This window comes from Alternaria atra (genome assembly GCF_907166805.1).
Source record: "Alternaria atra isolate CS162 genome assembly, contig: 21, whole genome shotgun sequence".
Taxonomy (NCBI): Eukaryota; Fungi; Ascomycota; class Dothideomycetes; order Pleosporales; family Pleosporaceae; genus Alternaria; species Alternaria atra.
This window is the reverse complement of record NW_025091319.1, coordinates 762,299-785,012: the sequence shown is the minus strand read 5'-3', so window position 1 is coordinate 785,012 and position 22,714 is coordinate 762,299. Positions and strand designations below refer to the sequence as shown.

Sequence of the window (22,714 nt, the reverse complement as noted above, 5' to 3'; positions counted from 1 at the left end):
ACGCTTTGCTTGGTATTTCATTCGATGTACGTCTAGCGAGCTTGGTGTTTGGGGGAATTTGTATAATTCAGGGTAGTGCATGAAATTGACAACTTGGTTTTGTTACTGACAACCTTTTCATGATATTCTTCGTGTTGAAGTCGAATTACGACAAGCGCATGGAGTGGGGGGAAGACGTCATGCTTGAGGCTTAGCAGCCGCCATAGGTCGCTGGCAGTCTCCTCATCAGCGGTTATCCATCATACGACGTTACATCCATATCTACTTTCTATCTTTGCGCATTGATTGATATTGCCTCATAATGGCTTTATTTGAGACTGCAATGACGTATAATGCATGCGTCAAGGTTTGCGAAGATTTGAGCCACGAAAGACGCAAGAGCAGATCGTATGTTGCGTCTAAGAAGTACAACGTCATCCAAATTGAATGGTCCGGGCTTATTGTTGAGAGAATTGGATTCGGTGAAGTTGAGTGAGAGGCAGTATTCAAGCCTTGTCACCGACCAATGGAGTAGAAAGAGATTCTACTCGGATAATAGCTTTCTATTAATCATGTCTTTTGACAAACCTTTTCTTCAAACGTTCAAAATCTAGACCTCGCACTGTTGCACGCACCCTACTGGGAAGGAACTAGACGGCTATACACGAAGCAGTAGGAGATGATTGCAGGATGTTTCAGAGGTGCTCATAGAAAGAGAACTCCTATGTAGTCGCCACAAACCTGGATAGATGTTGCATCTAGCTGTAGATTATTGATGTCACATGTCAGTTGCGCATGGTCTCGTTCTGTTTTCGCACGCGATGATAGCAGCATAGCCAGAACAACGACACGCACCTCAAGGGTATATCTATGTTTCATTGAATAGTTTTGTTATCTTATCTGGCGTGTTATCACGCATTTCGTTCCTTCATGTCACTCTAAGCGCTTAGAACATGAATAGGGCGGCAAGAACACCAAAAACGCTGGCACCAACGGTGCCTTGACCGAGACGCGCAGCTGCATTGGTGGTTTGTTGAGGCGGTGCACCAGTCGTCGGTGAAGTACCGTTGCTAGTGCCATTGCCAGCGCCAGGCGTGTTCTCCCTCTGGCCATCGACCTCCTCAATACGTCCGTCGAGCTCGATGTTGACTGGGGTCTGGCTCAAAATGTACGAGGTAAGGACTTCATCTTGAGTATCCAGGGTAATGAAATCGGTTGATGGCTCGAAGAAGTTGTCACCTCCACCAGCGATGAAGTCAAGAGTGACCATCTGGTAGGTGGTGTCGTTGTTGAGAGGCTCGTCGCCAATGGTTACAGCGATGAGCTTGGTGTTGTTGTCGTTCTCCGGGTTATATTCGACCTTGATGCCAGTGCTGATCTGGAAGAATGACGTGACCTCTCGACCATTTCCTACGTTAACACCGGTTACGATACCCTCGAGAGATTCCCAAAGAGTCTTTCCGTCAATGGCGACTTGAACAATGGCGTTGCCGAAAGGGAAAGAAGTCAAGACCTCGCCGCGGGTAATGTCACCTTGGTCAATGGTAGCACGGATACCACCAGCGTTGATGAGAGCAAAGTCAACATCGTCGGTGTTGTTTTTGCGGTAAGCGAGCATAGCATCGGCCATGAAGTCACCAAGTAGGCACTCCTGCTGCTGGCAGGTAGTCTGGTCCAGTTCGACCTCGCTGGTACCGAGAACCTCAGCAGCGAACTCCTCAAATGGAACGCGCCACTCCTCAACCTGTGCTTGAAGGTCCTCGTCCTGTTCGGTAGTATTGGTAAGGTGGATCGGAGCGCCATTGTAAGCAAGGATCTTGCCCTGAGGGTCGTATGTGACGTCAATGTAGCCTACGTACTCGCCCCAACGGTAGGCGGTAACGATGAAGACCTCATCACCGTCCTGGTTCTCGACAATAGTAGGGTATTTGCCCTCAGCGTCTTCCATGTCGCCAAGAAGGGTGTGGCTGTGGCCACCCATGATGAGCTGAAGACCAGTGGTGGCTTTGGCTAACTCTTGGTCCTTGTCGTAGCCAATGTGAGTAAGAGCAGCAATCCTGGTGATATTGGTAGTGGCCTTGATCTCATCAATGGCGCCTTGGACGGCCTATAACAGTGGTCAGTAGCAATTCAGTGCATAAAGGCTTTTTCTACACATACCTCAACGGTATTGGAGAAGACTGTAGTAGCATCGGCGTTACTGAGACTACCAGTCTCTTCCGCGGTGACACCGATCAATGCCAAGCCGTGCTCCTCGAAGATAGTGTAGGGCTTGACGGTTTTGTTGACGTTCTCATCCTGCGAATGCACGTTCGCGCTGACGATAGGAAACGTGAGATTGACCAAGAATTCTCCTAGCTTCGCGTCACCGCCGTCGAACTCATGGTTACCCAGGGTCATGGCATCAAATCCAAGCTGGTTCAAAGTCTCGGCGATCTTCTCGCCGCCGTAGTAGCCATAGAACAATGTGCCTTGAAATTCATCACCGGCATTCAGCCAAAGACTATCCTCGTGGTTTGGGCGTTGCTCCTCGATGACTGTCTTCACGCGCGCATAACCACCATAACAGCCTCGCTCCGGTCGTGTGCAATCGGTTCCGGAAGAGCTGAACTCGTCAAGATGCGCATGTACGTCGTTGATGTGGAAGAAGGCTATGTCACGTGAGTGGAAGCAATAGTGGAGTCATGCATGCTGACTTACAGATGTTGTAATTGCCGTCCGCGTCGATGCCTCGCTTCACCATGCGTTTGCTGTATAGCGCATCCTCCGCTTGAGCGATCGTCATCAACGCCGAGAAGGCGATGAGGCCCGCGCTGGATCCAATGGCGGATTTCATCTTCACCTGAGTCTGGTGGAGTTGTTGATGAGAGGGTGAGAGATGCGAGCACGACAGTCAGCCTCCATATTGGCGGCCTGTCACTATATGTACCACCCAAACGGGCGGACGCCTCCGTCGCAACAGCTGCAGTCACCGGCGCTGGATCTTGGCAGACTTGGCCGTGGCCGTGCGCTATTCTCGGCAACTGCCTCTTGAGGTTTGGCGTCCTGCCGTGCCTGATAACAGTTCACCAATAAGAGGGACACGTGCGACATGGGAATACAAGATGCAGGTCCGTCGCACGAGGACCTGGATGTCGGCGTCGCTCCATGCATGAAGACGATGAGGGTCGCCGTCAACACGTGGGCTTGGTATACAGAGCATCCAATGGACGCGTTATTTGGAGGCATCGTAGTTCTACTTTCAGGACCGCATTATCCGGAATGAAGATTTTGCGGATAGTAAGACGGGCGGACTGATGGGTTTGATAGCCATGCCGGCAACGATCCAGAAACGGTATGTCAACCCCGGAAACCCCAAGATATGGACCCCGGAAACTAGCGCCTCGAACTTCACATCACATTAGGCGGAAACATCGGATTAGATCGATGTATGTTGCGCTATAGCAATGAACTACTACTAGCATCGCTAGGGGCCGAACACGGAACGTCAGACGCCAGAAACCGAAGGAACACAGTACTACCAACCAACTTCCAACAACACGATCGTCATATGTTTTGGAGGCCTTTGCCCTTCCTCCTAAATTCTTGTGTGGCACTGTGTCCAGTATTTGTCGTCGTCAAACTGATTCTCGGTAATTGCGGGGTCCCACAACTCGCCCCGCCCTGTCGAAAAGGACGCCCCGGTTTTATTACGTTCGAGAAGACCCATTGACGTGGCTAGAGACCATCAACAATGATTAAACACATTATTTCACCATACATCCATCGCCCCTTCCCATGTCTCTGCGGTCCTCTTCTTGTCATCTCCAAAAAGCTCCTAGTGTCTGTTGTCAGCGAAAAAGCATGAGCAACACTGCACGTTCATTACCTTCAGTGATCTTCTTAGTTATTCATCCAAATCCGCTACCTGAGGACACTTCGGATGTTGCGTTGCTTCACGGTATCTTTACCTGAGTAAAAGCGTGGCTCGGATGGTCCTTCAACGAAGCAAACGTGCTTCTTGTTCGCGTTTGAGTTCGTTTTGCGAACGGATATTTAGATACAGTACTGGCCCTGCTCAATGGCGCGCATCTGACTCTACTGTCGACCTGCTTCTGTGCGACCGACTAGCACTTTACTTCAAAGACTGGATAGAGTTCAACTCGGAGGTCGTCAGTAACGTATTAACGGTCTTTGACTTATCAAAAATAGTGATGTAAGTGCCTCGATGCGCGAAAGAGGTCTTACACGATACTGCCAGCGGAGCTGCTGGCTTACGAGCCTTTTGTATAGAGACTTTACTACCAACTAACGGGGCAGCTTTGCTCCCCCCCTTACTTAGCTGTTGTCTCGTAGGTTTTCGACGAGATATTTGAGCTGATGACCTTCGCTAAAACCTTTGCAACAGCTGCCGATGCTGAAGCGATAACTTCCGTGAGGGCAGGCGCAGCAATAGCAACTGAACCTAAAAACTATCAGTAACCGTAGTATCGATTGACAGCACAGACCTACCAATGATTCCATCACCCCATACCACATCAGATCCTACTCTCTTCTCAGCTCGCGGACGTACGCGCGCTATACTAATTAAGTCGTCGATGTATTCACGACATCGAGCCAGTCGAACAAACCAATCTCTATTGGTTCGAAGTCCCAGATCAAGCCGCTTCGTACTCACTCACAAACTACTATGTTCAGGGTACATTCTGTCTTGTTACGTATAACTAGGAAAATGTTAGTTTTCTTTGTATGAATTATGATAGCAGGATGTTATCTCGAGTTGTTCAGACCACTTGTGGGACAAGAAATCGGCCCTCGTTCATTCTACATTCTTCACGCGCATGTTATGAGCTGTTTGTGTTGGATGTTTTGTAATTATTATGAGCAATCTTGATAGAGAAGAAGAGGAGGGGGAGGAATGGGGTTATCGGGTATGCACAAGTATTCGGCAGCTGATAAGCTGGTGCGCTTATTTCCGCGATGATATGAAGCAGCAAGTTGACTTCCTCGGAAGACATCCCACTTTGTAGATCTATCGGCATGCGATAACGAGCATGAACTGCATGGCAAGTGCGGGGTCAACCGTTTACGTGGGGAGAACCTACAAAACCATTATCCAACCGCAAAGTAGGACCTACTCATCTCATCAGACGATAACCTACTACTATGTCTATCCTCACACGGAATACCGCCCGTTGGACTTTCCGAACTCTCCGTCCCACGATTCCGTTTCGAAGCACCTCTCTCACAAGAACATACTCCATCTCCGCGAACTCGCCCTTGGCAGAACACTTCAAAGTGAATGGAGACCGCTTATGGTGAAACAACTCAGCCCTTCGCCAACGACATGCTGCTGACCATCGAAGGGAGGATATTCACTACACAGCGCAATGGAGCGCGCCGTCTCCTGGTGGTATCACCCGCCTTTGTGCAGATGAAAACGATAAGAAAGCGAGAGACTGGTTCCGCGAACAAGTCCTGGCACTCGGAGCTGACTACAAATTCAATGCCACTGGAACGCAATTTGCGCTGGTGACCGGCGAAGATAACAGCATCCCGCCTATTGCCATGGGATCGCACCTGGATAGTGTCGCTACAGGTGGTAAATTTGACGGGCCGTTAGGTGTAAGTATATCTAACAATGGTATTTATAAAATATCTATTGATGGCTGAGAAGGTCATTGGTGGTCTCGAGGTCCTCCGCTCGATGCAAGAACAGGGCGTGAAGACTCGTGCGCCGCTTGTACTCATTAACTGGACCAACGAGGAAGGTGCACGATTCTTCCCGCCATTGGGGAGCTCATCCGTTTATGCTGGTCAAAACACGGTTGAGGCTGCGCATGCTTCAACATCGAACGACCACTCAGGCCTCACGATGGGTGGGGAGCTGACCAAGATCGGATACGTTGGTGATGGGCCAAACGCTTTCGAAGAGTTTCCCATTAGTGCTCATTCCGAAATACACGTGGAGCAAGCAACAGATCTTGAGAAAGCCGGTAAACCAGTTGGCTGGGTCGAAGGGTGGCAGGGCATGACCTGGTATTCCCTACACCTCAAGGGTGAGGATGGCCATGCGAACACGTACCCGATGTATGGTCGCAGAGACACGCTGGTGGGTGCCGCAAACATCATCACGGCAGTCCATGAACTGGCATATAAGCACAATGGTCGATCAACGGTGACCAACATCCTGAGCGGCCCTTGGGGCGCATGTAACATCCAAAGCTCCACCAAAGTTTCGTTTTGCCTGATGAACTGGGAAGCAACAGGTCTTGAAGACATGGGTGCTGATATCGAAAAACAGATCAAAGGCGTCGCATCAAGACACGGCTTAGAATTGTAGATGAAGCGCGATGTACATCTGTTGCCAGGAGACTTCTGGCCTGAGGCGATCGACTGTGTTAGAGAGCATGTGGGGAGAAAGGTATCGCCAGCCGCACTGGCACAGGTCACGACAGTACAATGACCACGACGCTGGTGCCAACAGCGATGGTGTTTGTAAGAGCCAAGGACGGAATCAGCCATTGTGCGAAGGAGTGGAGCGATAAAGACGACTGCATGGAAGGGGCGCTGGCGCTGGGTAAGGCCGTCTTAAACTATGACGAGTTGCTAAAAGCAAAAAGTATCAAGCATTGAATATTTCAACCTACTCCAGAGTAGACGGTGGCAATTGAGGTGGCTGGTGTTTAAGGTATGAGGATCAGGAGGAACGGACGGCTGGCCGCCGGAGGCTTACAAGGGTCACGCGAGATCATGACGTACACGGCCGACGCTAGGCTTCTCCTGACTTCTCCTTCGATGACAATGCGCCCTCTTATCTAAATGTCTGTCGTCGACTAATTTACCTCACTGCAATCAATTCGACGTATTCTTCCGTGCGATCGAAATCATGGGATTTCTTTGCAAACGCTCAAGCGTGGTTTGGTAATCGAGACAGGTCGCTCCGCAGTTCTCACTACATCACCATCATACCAACGACAAGCCTTCTAGTGACATAGCTAGTTAAGTTCAGACGCGAATCATGATCTCGTACATCATACTAGAGTATCTAGCTAGCAGTGAGTACAACCCTCCCACTTTCCAGACCCTCTGCCTTCGCCTCAATAACAATCTCCCCATTAGCGCCCGCCTCGCTCCTCACAATAACCAGTGCCAGCCCACTAAACGCATTCCTCGTCGATTCTGGGAATGGCCTCATATCAGTAGGGTCACCATTATCGGTAGCAACAACAACACCGGGCCCAGATGAGACCTCGAAATTAATCTCGTTGTCTGCATCAGGAACCACGACACCATTCTCGTCAAGCACGGAAACAGTGACGAATGAGAGATCGTAGCCATCACCAGCTATCGTTGTGCGATCCGCACTCACGTTGAGTGAAGCAGCGGAACCAGCCGTGAATTGCGATGCAGTAGCCCATTCCTTGCCGTTCTTGTATGCGACGACGCTGATGTTTCCAGGACGGTATTGTACACCGTCCCAGCGAAATCTGTAATCGTACTTGCCCTTTGATTGGCGGCCAGCTGAGATACCGTTGACGAAAAGTTCCGCCTCATCACCTGATGTGTGAACATGTACCGGTGTGATCTCGCCAATTTGGTCTTCAGGCCACGTCCAGTGAGGAAGGATATGAGCCATTGGGAAGTCTGGTCTCCAGCGGGCTTGGTAGAGGTAGAAGCGGTCTTTTTTGAAACCAGCGAGATCGATGATGCCGAAATAAGAGCTGCGGCTTTCGTTGGCATAAGGCGTGGGCTCGCCGATGTAGTCGAAACCAGTCCAGACGAATTCGCCAGCGACGTAAGGGTGCCTGTCTTGTTGCTCGAAGACTTTATCGGGTGAAGCGGCCCATTGTGGTGCATACAGATCGTAAGAGGAAACAATGTTGTTCTCTGGATCTCCACCTTCTAGTGGCCCGCCACCTACGATAGCACTCTTGTTGGCGGTAACGGGGAAGAGGTATTTGCCGCGTGTGCTCAGGGTTGATGCTGTCTCTGTACTCCAGATCATCTTCTCGGGGAAAGCTTCTTTAAAACCGGAGAAGGAGGCCACCCAGGAGTCTCCTTTTCCTTCACCTTGGTAGTTGAGACCAACGATGTCGATGACGGCGGCTATCTCGGTCTCGGCATCAGCCTCGTTCATGCCGATAGTTACTTGGCGTGTTGAATCTTCTTCACGGACGATATCTTGGAGTGTCCTGCCAGTCTCCGTACCAGTCGAGTTGGCCTGTTCAGGAAGCTCGTTGCCTACACTCCACGAGATGATGGAAGGATGGTTGCGATCACGGCGAATAAATGACCGAGTGTCTGGCTCATACCATTCTTGAAAAATGCGATGGAAGTCGTTTTCTGTCTTGGGGAAGTTCCAGGTATCAAAAATCTCATCCATGACCATAAGACCATAGTGATCGGCAAGGTCAAGAAACTCGGGTGCAGGTGGGTTGTGCGACGTTCGGAGGGCATTGTTGCCCATCTCTTGTAAGATCTGGATCTGACGCTCCGCAGCTCTTGTGTTGAAGGCTGCCCCTAGAGCACCCAAATCATGGTGGTTGCAAGATCCTTGGACATATATGCGTTCACCGTTGATGAGAACGCCTTGGTTTGGGTCGTATGCAACAGAGCGGATGCCAAAGACAGTCTCATAGGTGTCTACCGCCTCACCTCCAACTGATACAGTAGAGATGGCGACATACTCGTTGGGTGTCTGGCTAGGCGGCGGTCCCCAGAGTTTGGGGTTCGCGACAGCTACTGAGCCTTGTACTGATTGCTTCGAATGGCCTCCTACATCCGCGTTCGCCGTAGGGAAAGTTGCGATAGCATCGCCTGTAGCTTGCTTGGATGCTGCATCACGTTCGAAGACTTCCGTAACTACCTCAACGTGCTGGCTGCTATTACCCTTGTTTTCGACCTCGAGTACCATCTCGACAGTAGCCTCATCTTCCGAGATGCTTGGAGTAGTGATGTATGTTCCCCATTGCCCAACATGTACTGGGTTGACGGTTACAAGCCAGACGTTGCGATAGATTCCAGCGCCCGGGTACCAACGCGACGAGTCTAGTTTGTTGTCGAGACGAATTGCAAGAGTATTCTCGCCAGCCTTCGTGTACGGAGTGAGGTCAAGACGGAACGAGTTGTACCCATAGGGCCATCCACCAACGAGCTGACCGTTCAGCCATACCGCAGCATACGACATGGCCCCATCAACATCGAGGAAAATAGATTTGCCAGAGTGGAGGGTCTCTGCATCAATGGACAGCGCACGGCGGTACCAGCCAATTCCGTTGATAGGCAATTTACCTAGACCTCCATCGACCCCAGGGGCATCGAAGGTGCCTGAGATAGCCCAGTCATGCGGAAGGGCGACAGCTTCCCACGCCACATCGTCGAAGCTAGATTGAACGTAGCTGATGTTGGCACCAGGAGCAGGAGCAGAAGGCCGTTCGTATTTTTCTCCAGTGATGAAGTCGTTCGCGCAAGGCAGCATCCATGGTTTTAGGCCCTCATAGCTTAAGCCATCCGGATCCGAGGTGAAACGCTCAAAACGCCAGTCCGCATTGAGTGACGTGCGTTGACGGCCTGATGATTGTGATTGACGTTTTGCAACCACATGAGCGGTCGTGCTGTCGAAGCAGATTGAGAACAGGAAGCCTAGGAGTAGGAAGCTGTACGAGTTGTACAGCGTCCGAAAGGAGCCCGGCATTTTGATGGACAATAACAGCCTGAAAGAACAACCGATTTCAATAATTTCTCATCTGATAAGCAGTTGGAATTGTTGTTCCACTGAGTATGAATGACAAGCGTAGTGCATTGAGACGTCCGTTACACAGCTACTTTGTATACGAGCAAAACTATGTGATGAGATTGACCACACCACGGGTTATCTCTCTCCGTCTCATGCATATGTCTCGTCATGGCCGGAAAAAACAACATGCCTTACCGTCTGGGCAGTACATAAACCGCTGCCCGTCGAATGTTTCTCGCAATTTACTAGCCTGCGAAGGTACTTCCCCGCCATGCAAAGTGCGGGGTGGCTGTCTTGGCTATACTTGGCCGCGGGCTTGAAATACGTCGCGCCGGGTAATGGGTCCACTTTTCATGGGGAAGCTTTCACGTTGAGCGCGGAATGTGACGATCATGGAGGTTGGGTAATAAGCTTCGAATGTAGTGACGTCGCGAGCTAAGCCGGATGTGGATATCGTTCCGCTTGCCGTCTACTCAGGGTTCCGCAAGTGGGGTCAGCGAGTACCCTGATCAAACGAGATCATGGATGATACATAGTGGTATAAGTCTATGGTATACGGCGAATATGCCCGAGATATCCACGGACGAAAAAAGATATGCGGCTGAGGTAGCGTTTAAGCAATGAGACGAAAAGGAATCTTCAGTAGCATTCGGCGGTATAGAGTTCTAAAAAGAAAAACGGACATCAATGGTATGGGAGTATATCAACGTCGGATTTCAGCAACATTGCCACTAGGCGACTTCGAATATTCAACTCGGTTTTTGTAGTCATCATGGCCTGTATACGATTCGGCGACCATGGATACCACAGGTCCGTGCGCTGCAGCGTACCTCTTGCGCCTGCGGAAAAAGCTATTTTATAATGAATTAGTACTTGGAACAGCATCGCAACAATTATGAAATGTCAGACTTACATAACAGCTCCAATGATAGCAGCCAGAATGGGTAGAACCAGACCTACGCAAATACCGGTGATAACCTTGTTACTAAGACCTCCAGTCGTGCCGTTGACGCCGTCGACACCGTTGATGCTATTGATGCCGTGCTCGTCGTGCTCGTCGCCACCACCTTCTTCAACAGGGGGTTCGACATATGGTGTTGGCTTGCCAGAAACAGCTCTCATGGATTTCGCCTGCGCACCGAATGCAACGGTTTCCTTTACGGCGTCGTATGTTTCCACCGGCCATGTGGCTTCTACTCCTGACGGTACGGATGTTGTGATGGTGGAGCTGATTATCGTACTAGTAGTGACTTGCTCGGAGTTGGGGCAGTTAGCTGGGCCCTGAATTCTGCAGCTGATACCGCTCCTGGTGATCTCAGTACTGATCACTGTTTCCGTGAGATCTTGTCGTCTCTCCGGAGCAGGTGTAATTGTGGCATGTGCTGCGGTTGGATTGCCCTGTATCCCGCATACCTCCGCCAACGTGGTTGTAAAGATGGCAGTAGATGCTTCCGCCACTGGTCCCCATGTCCTTGTCTCATTGAGAAACTCGACAGCGACTGATGCACCAGCAATTGCACCCACGGCAAAGTTGTATTCTTGGATGACCTTCAACTCACATTCGTCGTCATTAGGAGCGTATGTGACGTTGGTCTTGAACTCGGCTACATTTGCGTAAACGGCGACTTCGATACCAGCTTGAACTTCAGGAAGCCCCAAGTCCATGCCAAACACGTTAATAGATGGCGTGTCTGGCGGCACAACTTCAAGACCGCAGTGAGCACCTATGCGTAGGGCTGCGGCTATCGAAACGCTCGCACTTTCCAGGGTTACAGGTAGAAATTCGAATTGCCCGCCCTTACTAGATGACTAGTCAGTTTCTTTTCCATGCTTCGGAGTGCAGTCACAAACAATGGAGATGCGATGTATGACGAGCCGTGGAACTTTCTGGATATACTGGTGCATGTTGCAAAAGCAGGGAAATAGAAGGGAATTTGCTTACACAGTCATATTGGCCACTTCGTCTCCAAATAACGGCAGGTCAATAGTGACGCCGTCATCGAGCCTAACGTGAAATCCGCTGCTAATGTCGATAGCACCTTCTACAGCCAGAACGAGATCAACTGTGAGAACTGCGCCAAGCATTAAGTTTGGACCTATTTTGATTCCGGCAGGGCTTTGTGTGGCAAAGAGAGTAATTTCGTATGTCGCTCCCGCGCTCAGAACCGTGCCGATCTCCAGGTATAGCTCCATGCCATCGAATTGGAAGCGTAGATTGGCTTCTGGAATAGGCGGAACGTTGAGGTCGAACGCGAGATCAAACGTTGGGAACTCGAAGTCCGCCTTGCTGATCCCGTCGGTCACATCGAAGTTTTCCGTGAAGTTGTCCCATGCTTCAACTAGTTGGTTTTCGAACTTTCCGGTGAAATTTCGGACGGTTGCGTTAACTGAGTCGATGGTGGTTTCCATAAGTTGGCTGAAGTCGCCATCAATTGTGAGTTCAGCAGTAGCAACTCCCTTCACGTAGCACTTTATACAAGTGACTTCTATGCCGGCTTCAAGCTCCAGGGTCCCGTTCTTGTAGTCCTGTGACGGATTTTGCGGAAGTTCCCTGTGGAAGACCGTTAGCCTTTGGACAATCTAGCGAATCTAACTAGTGTATAGAAGCACTTACACCGACAGCAGAGTGGCACCGCTCCAGCTTCTTGTTATATCCATTTGAGTCTTGTAGGGCTCACGTTTCTCCAAGCTGGCAACAGCCAGACCTCGCTTGATGGCTACGTATGTGTCTTCCCCAGAGTAGCCTGGAGCATTACGAACCTGTACGGCAGATTCGACCACTGCAGCTGCAGCGCTAGCCCACAAGACTGCCCATGATAGGAGGAGGGTGCGAAGAGACGCCATTTTTGCAGGGGGTAAACAAGCAAAGAATTATAAAAATATGAGGTTGAAAACAATCCAAAAAGAATGGCAAAAACCTGATGCTATAGAGGCAGGATCAAACTTACTGACTTATACATCACCTCTCCTCACCCCACAGTACTTCTGGGTATGTATTGTTGAACAGCACGAGGCTTTGCGGCGTAGCACAACCGGGGGCCGAATATGCGGGATGGAACCGAATACGCTTCAGTGTAATCCTTCGCCGCCAGCACCAAACCAGATGCGGCGATGTTGTAGGGCATAGCATCCTTCGGACTTACATCGACTAGGCTCTGATACATGTAGGATGATAATCGCCCCTTACTTTGTAATCCTGAGAGCTTTCCGGTAATAAGATATGCGGGCTGGGATATATCCCCTAGTAAAGCTAGAGCGCTGTGAGTGGTCAAGTAACAGGCTAAGTCTCATCTGAGTACTGAATAGAGGTAATGAAGGCAAATCCAGAGCCAAGAGTTGTATACGACAAGTGTATGCATTTTGCTGTTATGGTGAGAATTTGAATGTACGTAGACCGTCGCGCTCAACCTCAGCCTTGCGGGCCGGCCCATGCAGATGCGGTCGAGCAGTGTCGATTTGCGGGAGTGTCTCGGCCCCCAGAAGAATACCAAACCCGCGGGGAGATAGGAGAGACTAGCGCAGATAGTATCCGTATACTATTTATGGGAATATCACTCCACGAGGTTGAAACTTTTGAGCCCTTTGACGCATAGGCTAAGTGACATGCCACACCTATCCCGCAGTAAGTAGCAGTATGGCGTTGTTGTGATGGTTGCTTTTCTCCTGGCTGGACATGCTGCCGTTTGCGGCGTAGTAGATGCACGGTACACATTTTCAGAACACTGCAGCTCGTGAACGACCCTGCTGCGTTTCGAGTTGATAGCTTTACGAAACGCAGCCTTCACCGGACTGGCGTTCGCACACATCCCATTCTTCGATATTGCGGTGTACAGAAATACATGGATGAAAGACAGAAGCTACCTTCAGGCGGATTCTAGAATGCATCATCTTCGAAATGCCTCGTCGCAGGAGGTAGTACTACACTGTTCTCCGACAATGTCCATGTGCTTCTCAATTGTCTGCCCTGAGAATTTGCATGATGCAGTGATTAGTGGGAGGAGTCCATTCTAGGTGAGATCACGCGACACTGAGAACGGAGCGCGATTGTCGAAGATGATAGCAGTGGTAAGGTTGGAGGAATACGCTGTGAGAGCTGCTGGCGAACCGCAGCTTCCCCAGACTCGTGCGCGCCTGAACCCGCCCGACCACGCTAACCCCATCAACTCAGGGTCCCTTGGCGCCCCGAACGTCACCCGTTGGCTGTCGCGTTGAAACAGCCACATACCCAAAAATCTGCCTTGAGGATACGCTCAGTACACGGCTAGCCACTGCAGAGAGACTCGTACGATCTCCGAATTCGCGACTCCCCACCCCTAGCTACAATACCCTCTCAATCCGAAGCAGCCAACGAAACCCAGAGGCGCAAATCGCAACCATGTCGCAAGCCTACGAGCGCGAACAACAAAACAACTCCCGACTCGATGAGCTGGCTTCAAAAGTCTCGGCACTCCGGGGTGTGACAATAGACATCTATGACAACGCGCGCGACCAGCATGTCATTGACAGCACAGTATGTTCCCTCCAGGTCGCCTGCGCAACAACCTCCCTTGTCACATGCACTTACAAGACAATGACTACAATCTTGAGAGCAAGAAAGCACCAACTTAAGCACTACTAACATTCAAATTCACAGAGCGATACCTTCTCCTCCTTTTCCACAACCCTCAAAGGCTCGGCAACACGCCTAACGCGTATGGCATCGTCAGGAAACAAAGTCGCCATCTTGAAGTTGTCGGGCATAATAATAGGGACTGTGGTGGTTCTGTACTGGATATGGCATCTGATATTCTGAAATGTCAGGTCGTATTCCAGGCATCTTTGGCTAAGCAGAGGGGCGTTCTGAGAACATGAACGGAGTCATAATGGCAGGATGGTGGAGCAAAAGGCCGACTGAATCTGCCCATCTGCGACTGTGATGTGGAGAAAGCACTGGAGACTATTGGGTGAAAGGGATGGTTATAGACTTGCATATCGATCAGACGTGCTACAGGGGAGAGGCGTATTGGCTATCAGCATATGTGGCGTTCGGAGCATTCTCAAGTATCAGGTATGGGTGTTTATTGTGGTTTCAATTCAGCGGTCTATAAACATCATGCTATGTACATTATGCTTTATTTCAGGATTGCTTCTTGGATCTTCCTCTGCTAAACGTCCATTGAAGTACATAAGACCCAACAATCGCCAGGCCGGAAGTCATCCATTATGCGACACTCTTATTCCCAGACGTTCGAGAAGAGGTCATCGCTGCCACCTCCGAATCCTCCTGTAGGCTTACTTTGAGTAGTGGTGGTGTGTGTAGTATTGGTTGTTTGTGTGGTGGTGGTAGGCGCAGCACTGCTCCAACCCCCAAAGTCATCGTCTTGTGTTACCTGCGGTGCGCCCCAACCAGGAGTGGTAGGTTGAGCATGTGATGCTGTGGATGTAGCAGCTGGTTGACTAGGGGCAGAAGAACCCCAGACATCGTTGCTACCCCAGGCGTCCATGTTCGAGAATCCTGAATAGTTCACGGTTGCAGGGGCCGGGGTGGCCTTGGGAGCGGGTGCCGGTGCAGGTGAGGAGAGGTTGAAAGCCGAGTTTGCGGGTGGCGATGCCAGTGGTGGGGAGGTGACCCTAGGCGCAGGGGCCGGTGCAGATGGCATGGATAGGTCCAGAAGATCGTTCATACCGCTGGCTGCTGGGGCTGCAGGTTTGGATGGAGCGGGTGAAGAGAATGCGCTGAAGTCAGCTAACCCAGCTGAAGGGCTCATGGTACGACTTTGCGGCTGGTTCTGGGGAGCAGGCTTGGAGTTGAAGAAGTTACCCCCGCCACCGAACATGTTCGATGAAGATGTCGTAGGCGGTGACTTTGCACTTGAAAAGTTGTCAAGGCCGGAGAATGGCGAGGGCTTGGGTGCCGGAGCGGCGTTGAAAGACAGGCTGCTGAAAGCATCGTTCATGCCACCAAAGGCCGATTGTTGGGGCGAGGACGGCCCCTGAGAGGATGCCAGTCCACCAAAAGAATCTTGACGTGCATGCTGCTGTGGTTGGGGTGGTGCTGCGGGCTTGGAGGCATACAGCGACAAGATCGACTGCTTGAGGTCCGGTCTTGAAGGCGCTGCCGCAGCAGCGCCCGTACTGGATGGACGAGATGGTGCGGCAGACGATGAACCACCAAGGAAGTCCAATCCCAGCAATGAATCTCCCGCCTTGTTTTGTTTTGGCGGAGCTGGCTCTGCTTTCGGGGGCCCCCTCGCAGCAACTGGCGGACCAGTGCTCGGTCGCTGAGGAACAGGATCGTCACCAAATAGATCGATAGTTGGCTGAGGCTGCGCTTGTCGCTGCGGGGGAGGCGGCTGGCTGGAGCTCTGGGCTAGACGTTGTGAGGCAGAGCGTTCTATTTGAACCTTCTCCTGAACCTTCTTCAATGGCTAAATTCATTGTTAGTTCCTGTCCTGCCGCAGATATCGCATTGTCTTCCAGTCACTCACCACGTCGTCATCGTCTGCCTCCAGAGTTGAAGGATCCGGCATAGGTCCGTCCATGACCCAGCGCTTCGATTCGTACTTTGTGCGAATAAAGTTCTCAATCTTTGCCTCTGACGGCACATGGCCAGGCGCCAGTTTCGACTCCCAGTACTTGTTCGCTCGCGCATTGCCCCATTTCAACACGCTTTGTAGTTGTTCGTCGGTCCAGGTGTCGAGGTCGACTGATTTGACTTTGCTGATATGTGTTCCCATACCACGGTGGATGCCCGAGCACCGAATGCAGATGAAGACGCCCAAGTTCCAGCTGGCCCATCGTGGGTCTGCAGTAGCCGTTAGTAAAGGCGCATCCATCTATAGCCTTAAGGAACATACGCTTGTTCCTCTTGCAGTCTGAGCATGTCTTGTTGCCCTCGAGCTTGACCAAGTTCTTGAGAGTCGCACGATTCTGTTCCGCCCGATCAGCGGCAGGGTTGGGCCGTCGCGACATTGTGGGGTAGACGGTCGTATGCGGAGGTTGTGTTCGAAGTGCGAACTCGTATCTCAACGCGTGTGTATATGAGAGAGCAGTGTCTCGCGAGGGCACGTGTCAGTCGAGGGTGGAAACGGGCGAGTGGGGTTAGGTCGTCTCAATCGTGCCCGAAGCGTTTAATGTTTCTCCTCCGGGCACCAATGACGCTCGGCTTGGCGCTCGATACCGCCATCCCACGTACCAGGGGCTTGCTTTTCAAAGAGATGGTGCAAGTTGGTCAAGATGTTTGGAAAAGCAGAATAGTTCATCGCTTCTATGTAATGTCGTATTCGAACGGCAAGGACAACCCTGCTACGGCTGAATGCATTAATGCTTGGGAACGCCTGACCCCGGGTATCACAATGGTGGTATGCTACAGTATAGTACATGCGTCGACCGCCAAAAAGCCTGCTGTATACAATGCGGTTATAGAAATCAAGCGGGACGGAACCTCCAATCGTCCCAGTCTTCGTCGTCGTCGGACTCGCTGTCTTCGTCATCTTCTTCGGCGGGGGGAGCTGCTGGCGCAACATCCTCTGTCTTCATCGTTGCTCCAGATGTAGAACGCAGGGCTTCCCTCTGTTCACGCAGCCGCTTGAACCTCTCCTCAAGACCTTCCATCTCCTCGAACTCATCTTCTAATGCTCGCGCAGCATCCTCCTTCTCGCCCTCCATCTCCTCATCCCTCTTCGCCCGTTGTGCACTCTGGTCTTCTCGTGCTTGTGCGGCGATCTCGGCGGCTGTCATGGGCGCGGCTTCAATAACAGCGCCCGAGTAGGCGGATCTAGTGGGCGGTGGTGGCATGGGCTTCTCGGCGTTCATCTCGTTCAAGAAGGCGTCGAGCTCCGCTTGAGCTGTAGCATCGAGTTGCGGTTCGGCCGCTTTGGGTGGTTCCGAGCGCTTGGTGTCTTGTATCGGCGCGCTCTCCTGGGCTGTGGGTTCTGGCGCAGCTTCTTCGTCGTCTTTTGCAGCTCCGGCATCGAAGAAGCCCGCCGGCACGCCAGCCTCTTCCTCTGTTCGCGTGCGTTTTCTCTCCTCGGCCGTCTCATCCGCCGCCTTACGCTTTTTCGATGTGGGTGCTGTCGCAGGAGCTGCCGATTGCTTTTGGGGCTTTTGCGCCTGCTGCCGTGCTGCGCGCTGTTGTCGCAAAAGAGCTCGTGCGTCGGCCATGATGACTTGGATGATGTCTGGTCTTTGGAGATATGGGATCACGGTGAATGTATCTATAGTTTGATTCCACCGATGTTCTTGTTGAGATTGTCTCGCGCTTCTCCAAGTAGCTCCGAGCCTCCAGCCCAGCCGGCCGCCGCGCAAAGGGTCCACAGCTCGCTAGTGGCCAGGATTACGGCAGCCAAGACGTCGGCAAAACGCTGTGTCAAAGCTCCACCTCCTCACTGACACCACTCAGTCCAACACCACACGACACATTGCGACTCGATCTGGCAACTCTTTCACCCCCCACTGCCGTCTTTACAGTGCGCTCACGATCAAGCGCATGCATTGAGCTTTCATCACTCCAAGTTGACATCTCTTTCGCGCCCTCACATCGCGTGGCACCGGCTCCGCACTCGGCAGGTACGCGCAAGAGGCAGTTGCGACTCATAATCGGCAGTCGCACGACGCATCGCGCCTTCTGTCTGTACAGTTAGGCAGGAGCGCCCGTTTGCACTCGTTCACTAGTTAGAGGCCGGTTGATACGGCGTGTCCGTTGGCCCGCAGTGCGACGCGCAAGGCAGGATTGGGGCTTCCGTAGAGACTTTTTGAATCTTGTTTCGCACATAGCATAAGCTGCACTCGTGGTATCGTCTATATTGAGCCCATCACCCGTGTCCGACACCATGGCCGGTAAGCAGACATCATCTACGCGCCTCGACTTCATGACGCCGCCGAGTCGCGCCCCTCACAGCACCTGCACCACCACGCGCAAGCCCACCCCCAAACCTCACGCTGATGCTGACATTGCCGTTACAGACGAGATTCGGCGCTCTGGCCGCGCCAACAAAGGCCACCACACCAAGAACCAAGATGCGCTCGACGAGCCCTCCCCCGCTCCCAAGGCCAAGGCAGTAGTACCGCCAGCCTCAGAGAAGAAAGGAACAGCGCAACCCAAGAAGGGGCAGACAAAGGGACAATCACAGCGTGCGCAATCATCCCAGTCCGCTGAAAATGACGAAGAGGAGGAGGACGCCATCATCCGCTGCGTCTGTGGCGACCAGCGCGACATTCGTGGCCGCCAGATGATCTGCTGCGACAGCTGCGAAGCCTGGCAACACAACAAATGCTTGGGCTTACCCGAGGGCGATTTCTGGGAGGGCAAGAACTACTACTGCGAGCAATGCAAGCCCGAAGACCATGTCGAGCTACTCGCTGCCATGGCGCGTGGAGAGAGACCATGGGCGCGCAAGAAGGGCTCCAAGCCCAAGCCCCGCCCCAGCGACGTCAAGCAAGAAACCGTCTCAGAGAAGGCGAACACACCTCAACCGTCGGCCACCCCTTCACAAACTGCACCAGCTCCGGTTGAGGCTCCAACGCCTACGCCTGCTCCTGCTCCTGCTCCCATCAGTGTACCCACACCAGAAGCTTCCAACGGACATGCAGAATCCAAGGTATGTCATTGCCATCTAGAGGTACTTTCACAGACTCACACATGTAAGCAGGAAAACAAGAGTCTGCCACAATCGCCTGTTGGTGAGAAGCGTCGCCATGAGCCTGCTACTGAAAAGGCCAACGCAAGCAAGAAGCGCAGAAAGTCCAGTCATCACGAGAGCAAGCCTACTTCTCAATCAGCCCCAGTCGGCGACATCGATGCGCTGCCGCAAAACCAGAGGGCTGTTGCAGAGAAACTTCGGGATACCCTGGTGCCGTTGATCAGCACTGCATCCGACTCTAGGGGATACCGCATACCAGATGGCCAGACTGCCAAGTCTCTTGCCGCCAAGCTCACTCTACAGATGTGCCATGCTGCTTTCGATCTCTATGGTGAACCTACAGGATCATCTTCGCCGTACTTTATCAAAATGCGCACCATCATGTTCAATGTCAAGAAGAACACGGTCCTTGTAGATCGCCTCCTGTCTGGAAGTCTGAAAGCCGACGACCTAGTGAGCATGGAGGCTGAAGAGATGGCGAGCGAAGACAAGCAACGCGAATACGCCGCCATGCGCGAAGCGGCCGAGAAACAGATGATCCTAACCGAGGAGACTGGACCACGACTACGCAAGACACACAAGGGCGAGGAGATTGTTGGCGAAGACACCTTCGAAAATGATCATGACGATTTCAAGCAACCCAGTCTTCGCGAGCGCGAGAGCATCACCGAAGACACAGCAATGCATTCACCTATCGGCACACGGCCTCCAGAGAGTCCTGCAGGCGCAAATCGAGGACCTGCAGACATTGACACATCGCAGGCCGAACACGCACGACGGGCATCGGCCAACTTTGACATCAACTCCGTCTTTAACAAAGTCCGATCGCCTCAGCATGACCAGCAAACCTTCCTTCAGCGTCGTCAAAGCTCGATGCACATGCAAGACAAGCCTCAAGCTGCGGTTGATGATGCAGACGTTGACCGCTTACTAAAGGACGAGGACAACGACGTAGAGATGTCAGGTTACTCTTCGGACCCGACTGTGTGCTGGCAAGGATCTATCAACATGCAATCAATGGAGCCTTTCGATGCGGTCGCTAGATTCGTCGCTGGTGGAGACTTTGGCCAAATCGTACCATGGGAGAAGCTGCTGACCAACACTGTGGCGATCCAAGGACGCATCGAAAGTACAAAGGGCAACGATTACATTCAGAACATCGGCCATACCGAAAGCCATGAAGTCTCTATTCTCGCCGTCAGCCCTGTTACCACAGATGGACGCACGATCATGGACCACTTGTACGAGTACTTCCACTCACGTGGTCGATGGGGAGTTGTACCCGTCGAGGGCAACGACATACTGCGCGACCTCTATGTTATTCCCATTGAAGAAGGTGGTAGCAACCTCCCTCCTTTCATCGACATGCTTGAGTACTGCACAATCGAGACACCCCGCAAGGAGCACATGTTGATACTAGCCATGGTTGCCAAGCTGCCTGAGATCAAGCCTCAGCTTCCACCTACTCAACACTTCGAGCGATACCCCGAACAGGAGATCGCAACCGGTCAAACTCCTCAGCCTGTATTCAACAACGGCCCATCTCCGTTCACCAACCCTCATGCTCCTCAAATGTCGCCTGTCACTGCGGCCTATCCACCAGGCCAGTACGGCAACCCATTCGCCGCACCCCCTGCAAACATGGTTCCTGTTCAACAACCGACGCCGCCCATGAACGCACCGCCACACCACCAGATACCTAAGGCACTTGAGATTCTCGGCCCATATATTGATGCACCTGTCATTGTCACAATCCTTGGATCTAGTCTCTCCCAAAACTCAGCGGTCTCCGAACTACAGATGATGAACCTCAGACATATTGTTGAAACTGTACCTGAAGCGCGCGACAACATCACCGTGCTTACAAACCACTTGCGCTCGAAGAACGAGTCAAATGGGCAACAACAAGCTCAGCCATCTGGACCCCCTTAGAAAGTGGCTATAGAAGTGCTGGCTCTTATGAGGCTGTAGAGCGTTGATTTCGAATGAACGCGAGAGGGGGGACTTCATATTCGGTGTTTTGCGGCGCTTGGATAATACACGGCTTCCCGAAGTAAAGCTGGGCTAGGGTGTTGGCGGCGGCGGCGACGGTGGGCGGCGCTCTCTTTTCTTGTATTTGATACCCACATGTGGTGCAAACTGTTTTGTGCAATGAGGCAGAGCGGTCTTTGCCTTTCATGACCTCATTGCTTACTTCCTTGTACGCTCATTGCTTCTTATGTTTATAAATCAAACACGCTGTTCTTCGTTCAACATCACATGCAACCAATATCAGCCGAGAGTGACAGAACATAACTCTCAATATCAGGCGTCCAGCTAGGCCTCTTGTTTTCCGTCTCACCCTCTTCTGACCCGTGCGATAAGCGAGATTGACGGTTCACTGCAATCCATACTTTTTTCATCCTTCTTCCTTTTCTTACTGAATCTAGTAATCATGGCCCCTCCTTCGTCTACCCTTGTCCTCGCATTCTCGCATCTCACCACATGACAAATGAGAACTTCTGTTCCCCCCACTACTAGCCCATATGTCGTCATGCAGTCAACCTACTCCGGTGACGTGCATGCATACATGAGCAACTGTGCAACTGTGCAGATGCACCTATATTCTACACTCTCCCCGCAACCTTCTTGATGCGGCATGTTGAAACGCTTGGCACGAAGGCGGCATATGCAGTGTAAGAGCAGTTTGCCTGAGAAATCGATACCTTTAAGTCGACTTACTGTTTACAGTATATAAGAAGCATCCTGACACGAGAAGGGAGCGGAGAAACGCGCATGTGTTGTACGATTGTTGCGTATGATTCGTGCTTGATCAAGGTGTCTACGGAGGCAGACAGCACCTAGAATTCACACTTGGCCTAAAAGTTTCTTCATTGAGTATATTTGGCGGGGTTGATTTGATGACTGCAGATGATGTACTCAGGCGCATACTACAGTGCCTCCAATATACTGCTGTGATACGGCATAGGCTGGAATGCGGGCCGCACTATTGAGTACCACCACCCTTTTATCACAGCACTATTATCAATGGCCAACGTGGAAGTTACTAGATGCAGTATTGTCCCTATGCAGCTCGATGGTCTGGATTCTTTTCAGGTGCTACCAGTAGTACATAGTAGAAGGTAGTGATTTCCCATCGCCTGACCGGTGCACCGTCTTTTCTCACAGCACATCTACTGTCATCGACGGTCGACAAGAACTTGCTTGATGCAGTAACCCCTCCCTGTGACCAGTTTCAACAGATTTTGAGGGAACCTGCCTAAGGTGGTAACCCTTTTCCGTGTGCGAGTTCTCATTGGCTCCACAAGGAGACTGTGTCCCTATGGGCGGCAATCGATGGTTTTACAGGAAATTGCCGAATGCGGGAGCTAGCCCTGATTTAAAGCTCTCATGATCC

The 22,714-nt window shown here is 51.7% G+C and overlaps 7 protein-coding genes across 7 annotated transcripts; 2 read left to right on the top strand and 5 right to left on the bottom strand.

Moving 5' to 3' along the window:
- Positions 1 to 925: 925 nt before the first annotated feature.
- Positions 926 to 2,815, bottom strand: ALTATR162_LOCUS694 (uncharacterized protein; the record flags this gene model as incomplete). Its single annotated transcript, XM_043308288.1, has 3 exons — positions 926 to 2,086; positions 2,140 to 2,630; positions 2,680 to 2,815. The coding sequence occupies 3 exons, from the start codon at positions 2,813 to 2,815 to the stop codon at positions 926 to 928; spliced, it is 1,788 nt and encodes a 595-aa protein (XP_043164223.1).
- A 2,309-nt stretch (positions 2,816 to 5,124) lies between these two features.
- Positions 5,125 to 6,301, top strand: ALTATR162_LOCUS693 (uncharacterized protein; the record flags this gene model as incomplete). Its single annotated transcript, XM_043308287.1, has 3 exons — positions 5,125 to 5,276; positions 5,325 to 5,583; positions 5,636 to 6,301. The coding sequence occupies 3 exons, from the start codon at positions 5,125 to 5,127 to the stop codon at positions 6,299 to 6,301; spliced, it is 1,077 nt and encodes a 358-aa protein (XP_043164222.1).
- A 705-nt stretch (positions 6,302 to 7,006) lies between these two features.
- On the bottom strand, positions 7,007 to 9,655 carry ALTATR162_LOCUS692 (uncharacterized protein; the record flags this gene model as incomplete). The annotated part of the gene is made up of 1 exon (XM_043308286.1): positions 7,007 to 9,655. The coding sequence occupies one exon, from the start codon at positions 9,653 to 9,655 to the stop codon at positions 7,007 to 7,009; it is 2,649 nt and encodes an 882-aa protein (XP_043164221.1).
- A 951-nt stretch (positions 9,656 to 10,606) lies between these two features.
- ALTATR162_LOCUS691 (uncharacterized protein) lies at positions 10,607 to 12,541 on the bottom strand (the record flags this gene model as incomplete). Its single annotated transcript, XM_043308285.1, has 3 exons — positions 10,607 to 11,498; positions 11,640 to 12,248; positions 12,312 to 12,541. 3 exons carry the CDS (start codon positions 12,539 to 12,541, stop codon positions 10,607 to 10,609), a joined length of 1,731 nt encoding a protein of 576 aa, XP_043164220.1.
- A 2,369-nt stretch (positions 12,542 to 14,910) lies between these two features.
- Positions 14,911 to 16,648, bottom strand: ALTATR162_LOCUS690 (uncharacterized protein; the record flags this gene model as incomplete). Its single annotated transcript, XM_043308284.1, has 3 exons — positions 14,911 to 16,104; positions 16,165 to 16,481; positions 16,534 to 16,648. The coding sequence occupies 3 exons, from the start codon at positions 16,646 to 16,648 to the stop codon at positions 14,911 to 14,913; spliced, it is 1,626 nt and encodes a 541-aa protein (XP_043164219.1).
- Positions 16,649 to 17,104: 456 nt separating this feature from the next.
- On the bottom strand, positions 17,105 to 17,839 carry ALTATR162_LOCUS689 (uncharacterized protein; the record flags this gene model as incomplete). Its single annotated transcript, XM_043308283.1, has 1 exon — positions 17,105 to 17,839. The coding sequence occupies one exon, from the start codon at positions 17,837 to 17,839 to the stop codon at positions 17,105 to 17,107; it is 735 nt and encodes a 244-aa protein (XP_043164218.1).
- A 668-nt stretch (positions 17,840 to 18,507) lies between these two features.
- On the top strand, positions 18,508 to 21,249 carry ALTATR162_LOCUS688 (uncharacterized protein; the record flags this gene model as incomplete). Its single annotated transcript, XM_043308282.1, has 2 exons — positions 18,508 to 19,275; positions 19,327 to 21,249. The coding sequence occupies 2 exons, from the start codon at positions 18,508 to 18,510 to the stop codon at positions 21,247 to 21,249; spliced, it is 2,691 nt and encodes an 896-aa protein (XP_043164217.1).
- Positions 21,250 to 22,714: the final 1,465 nt, after the last annotated feature.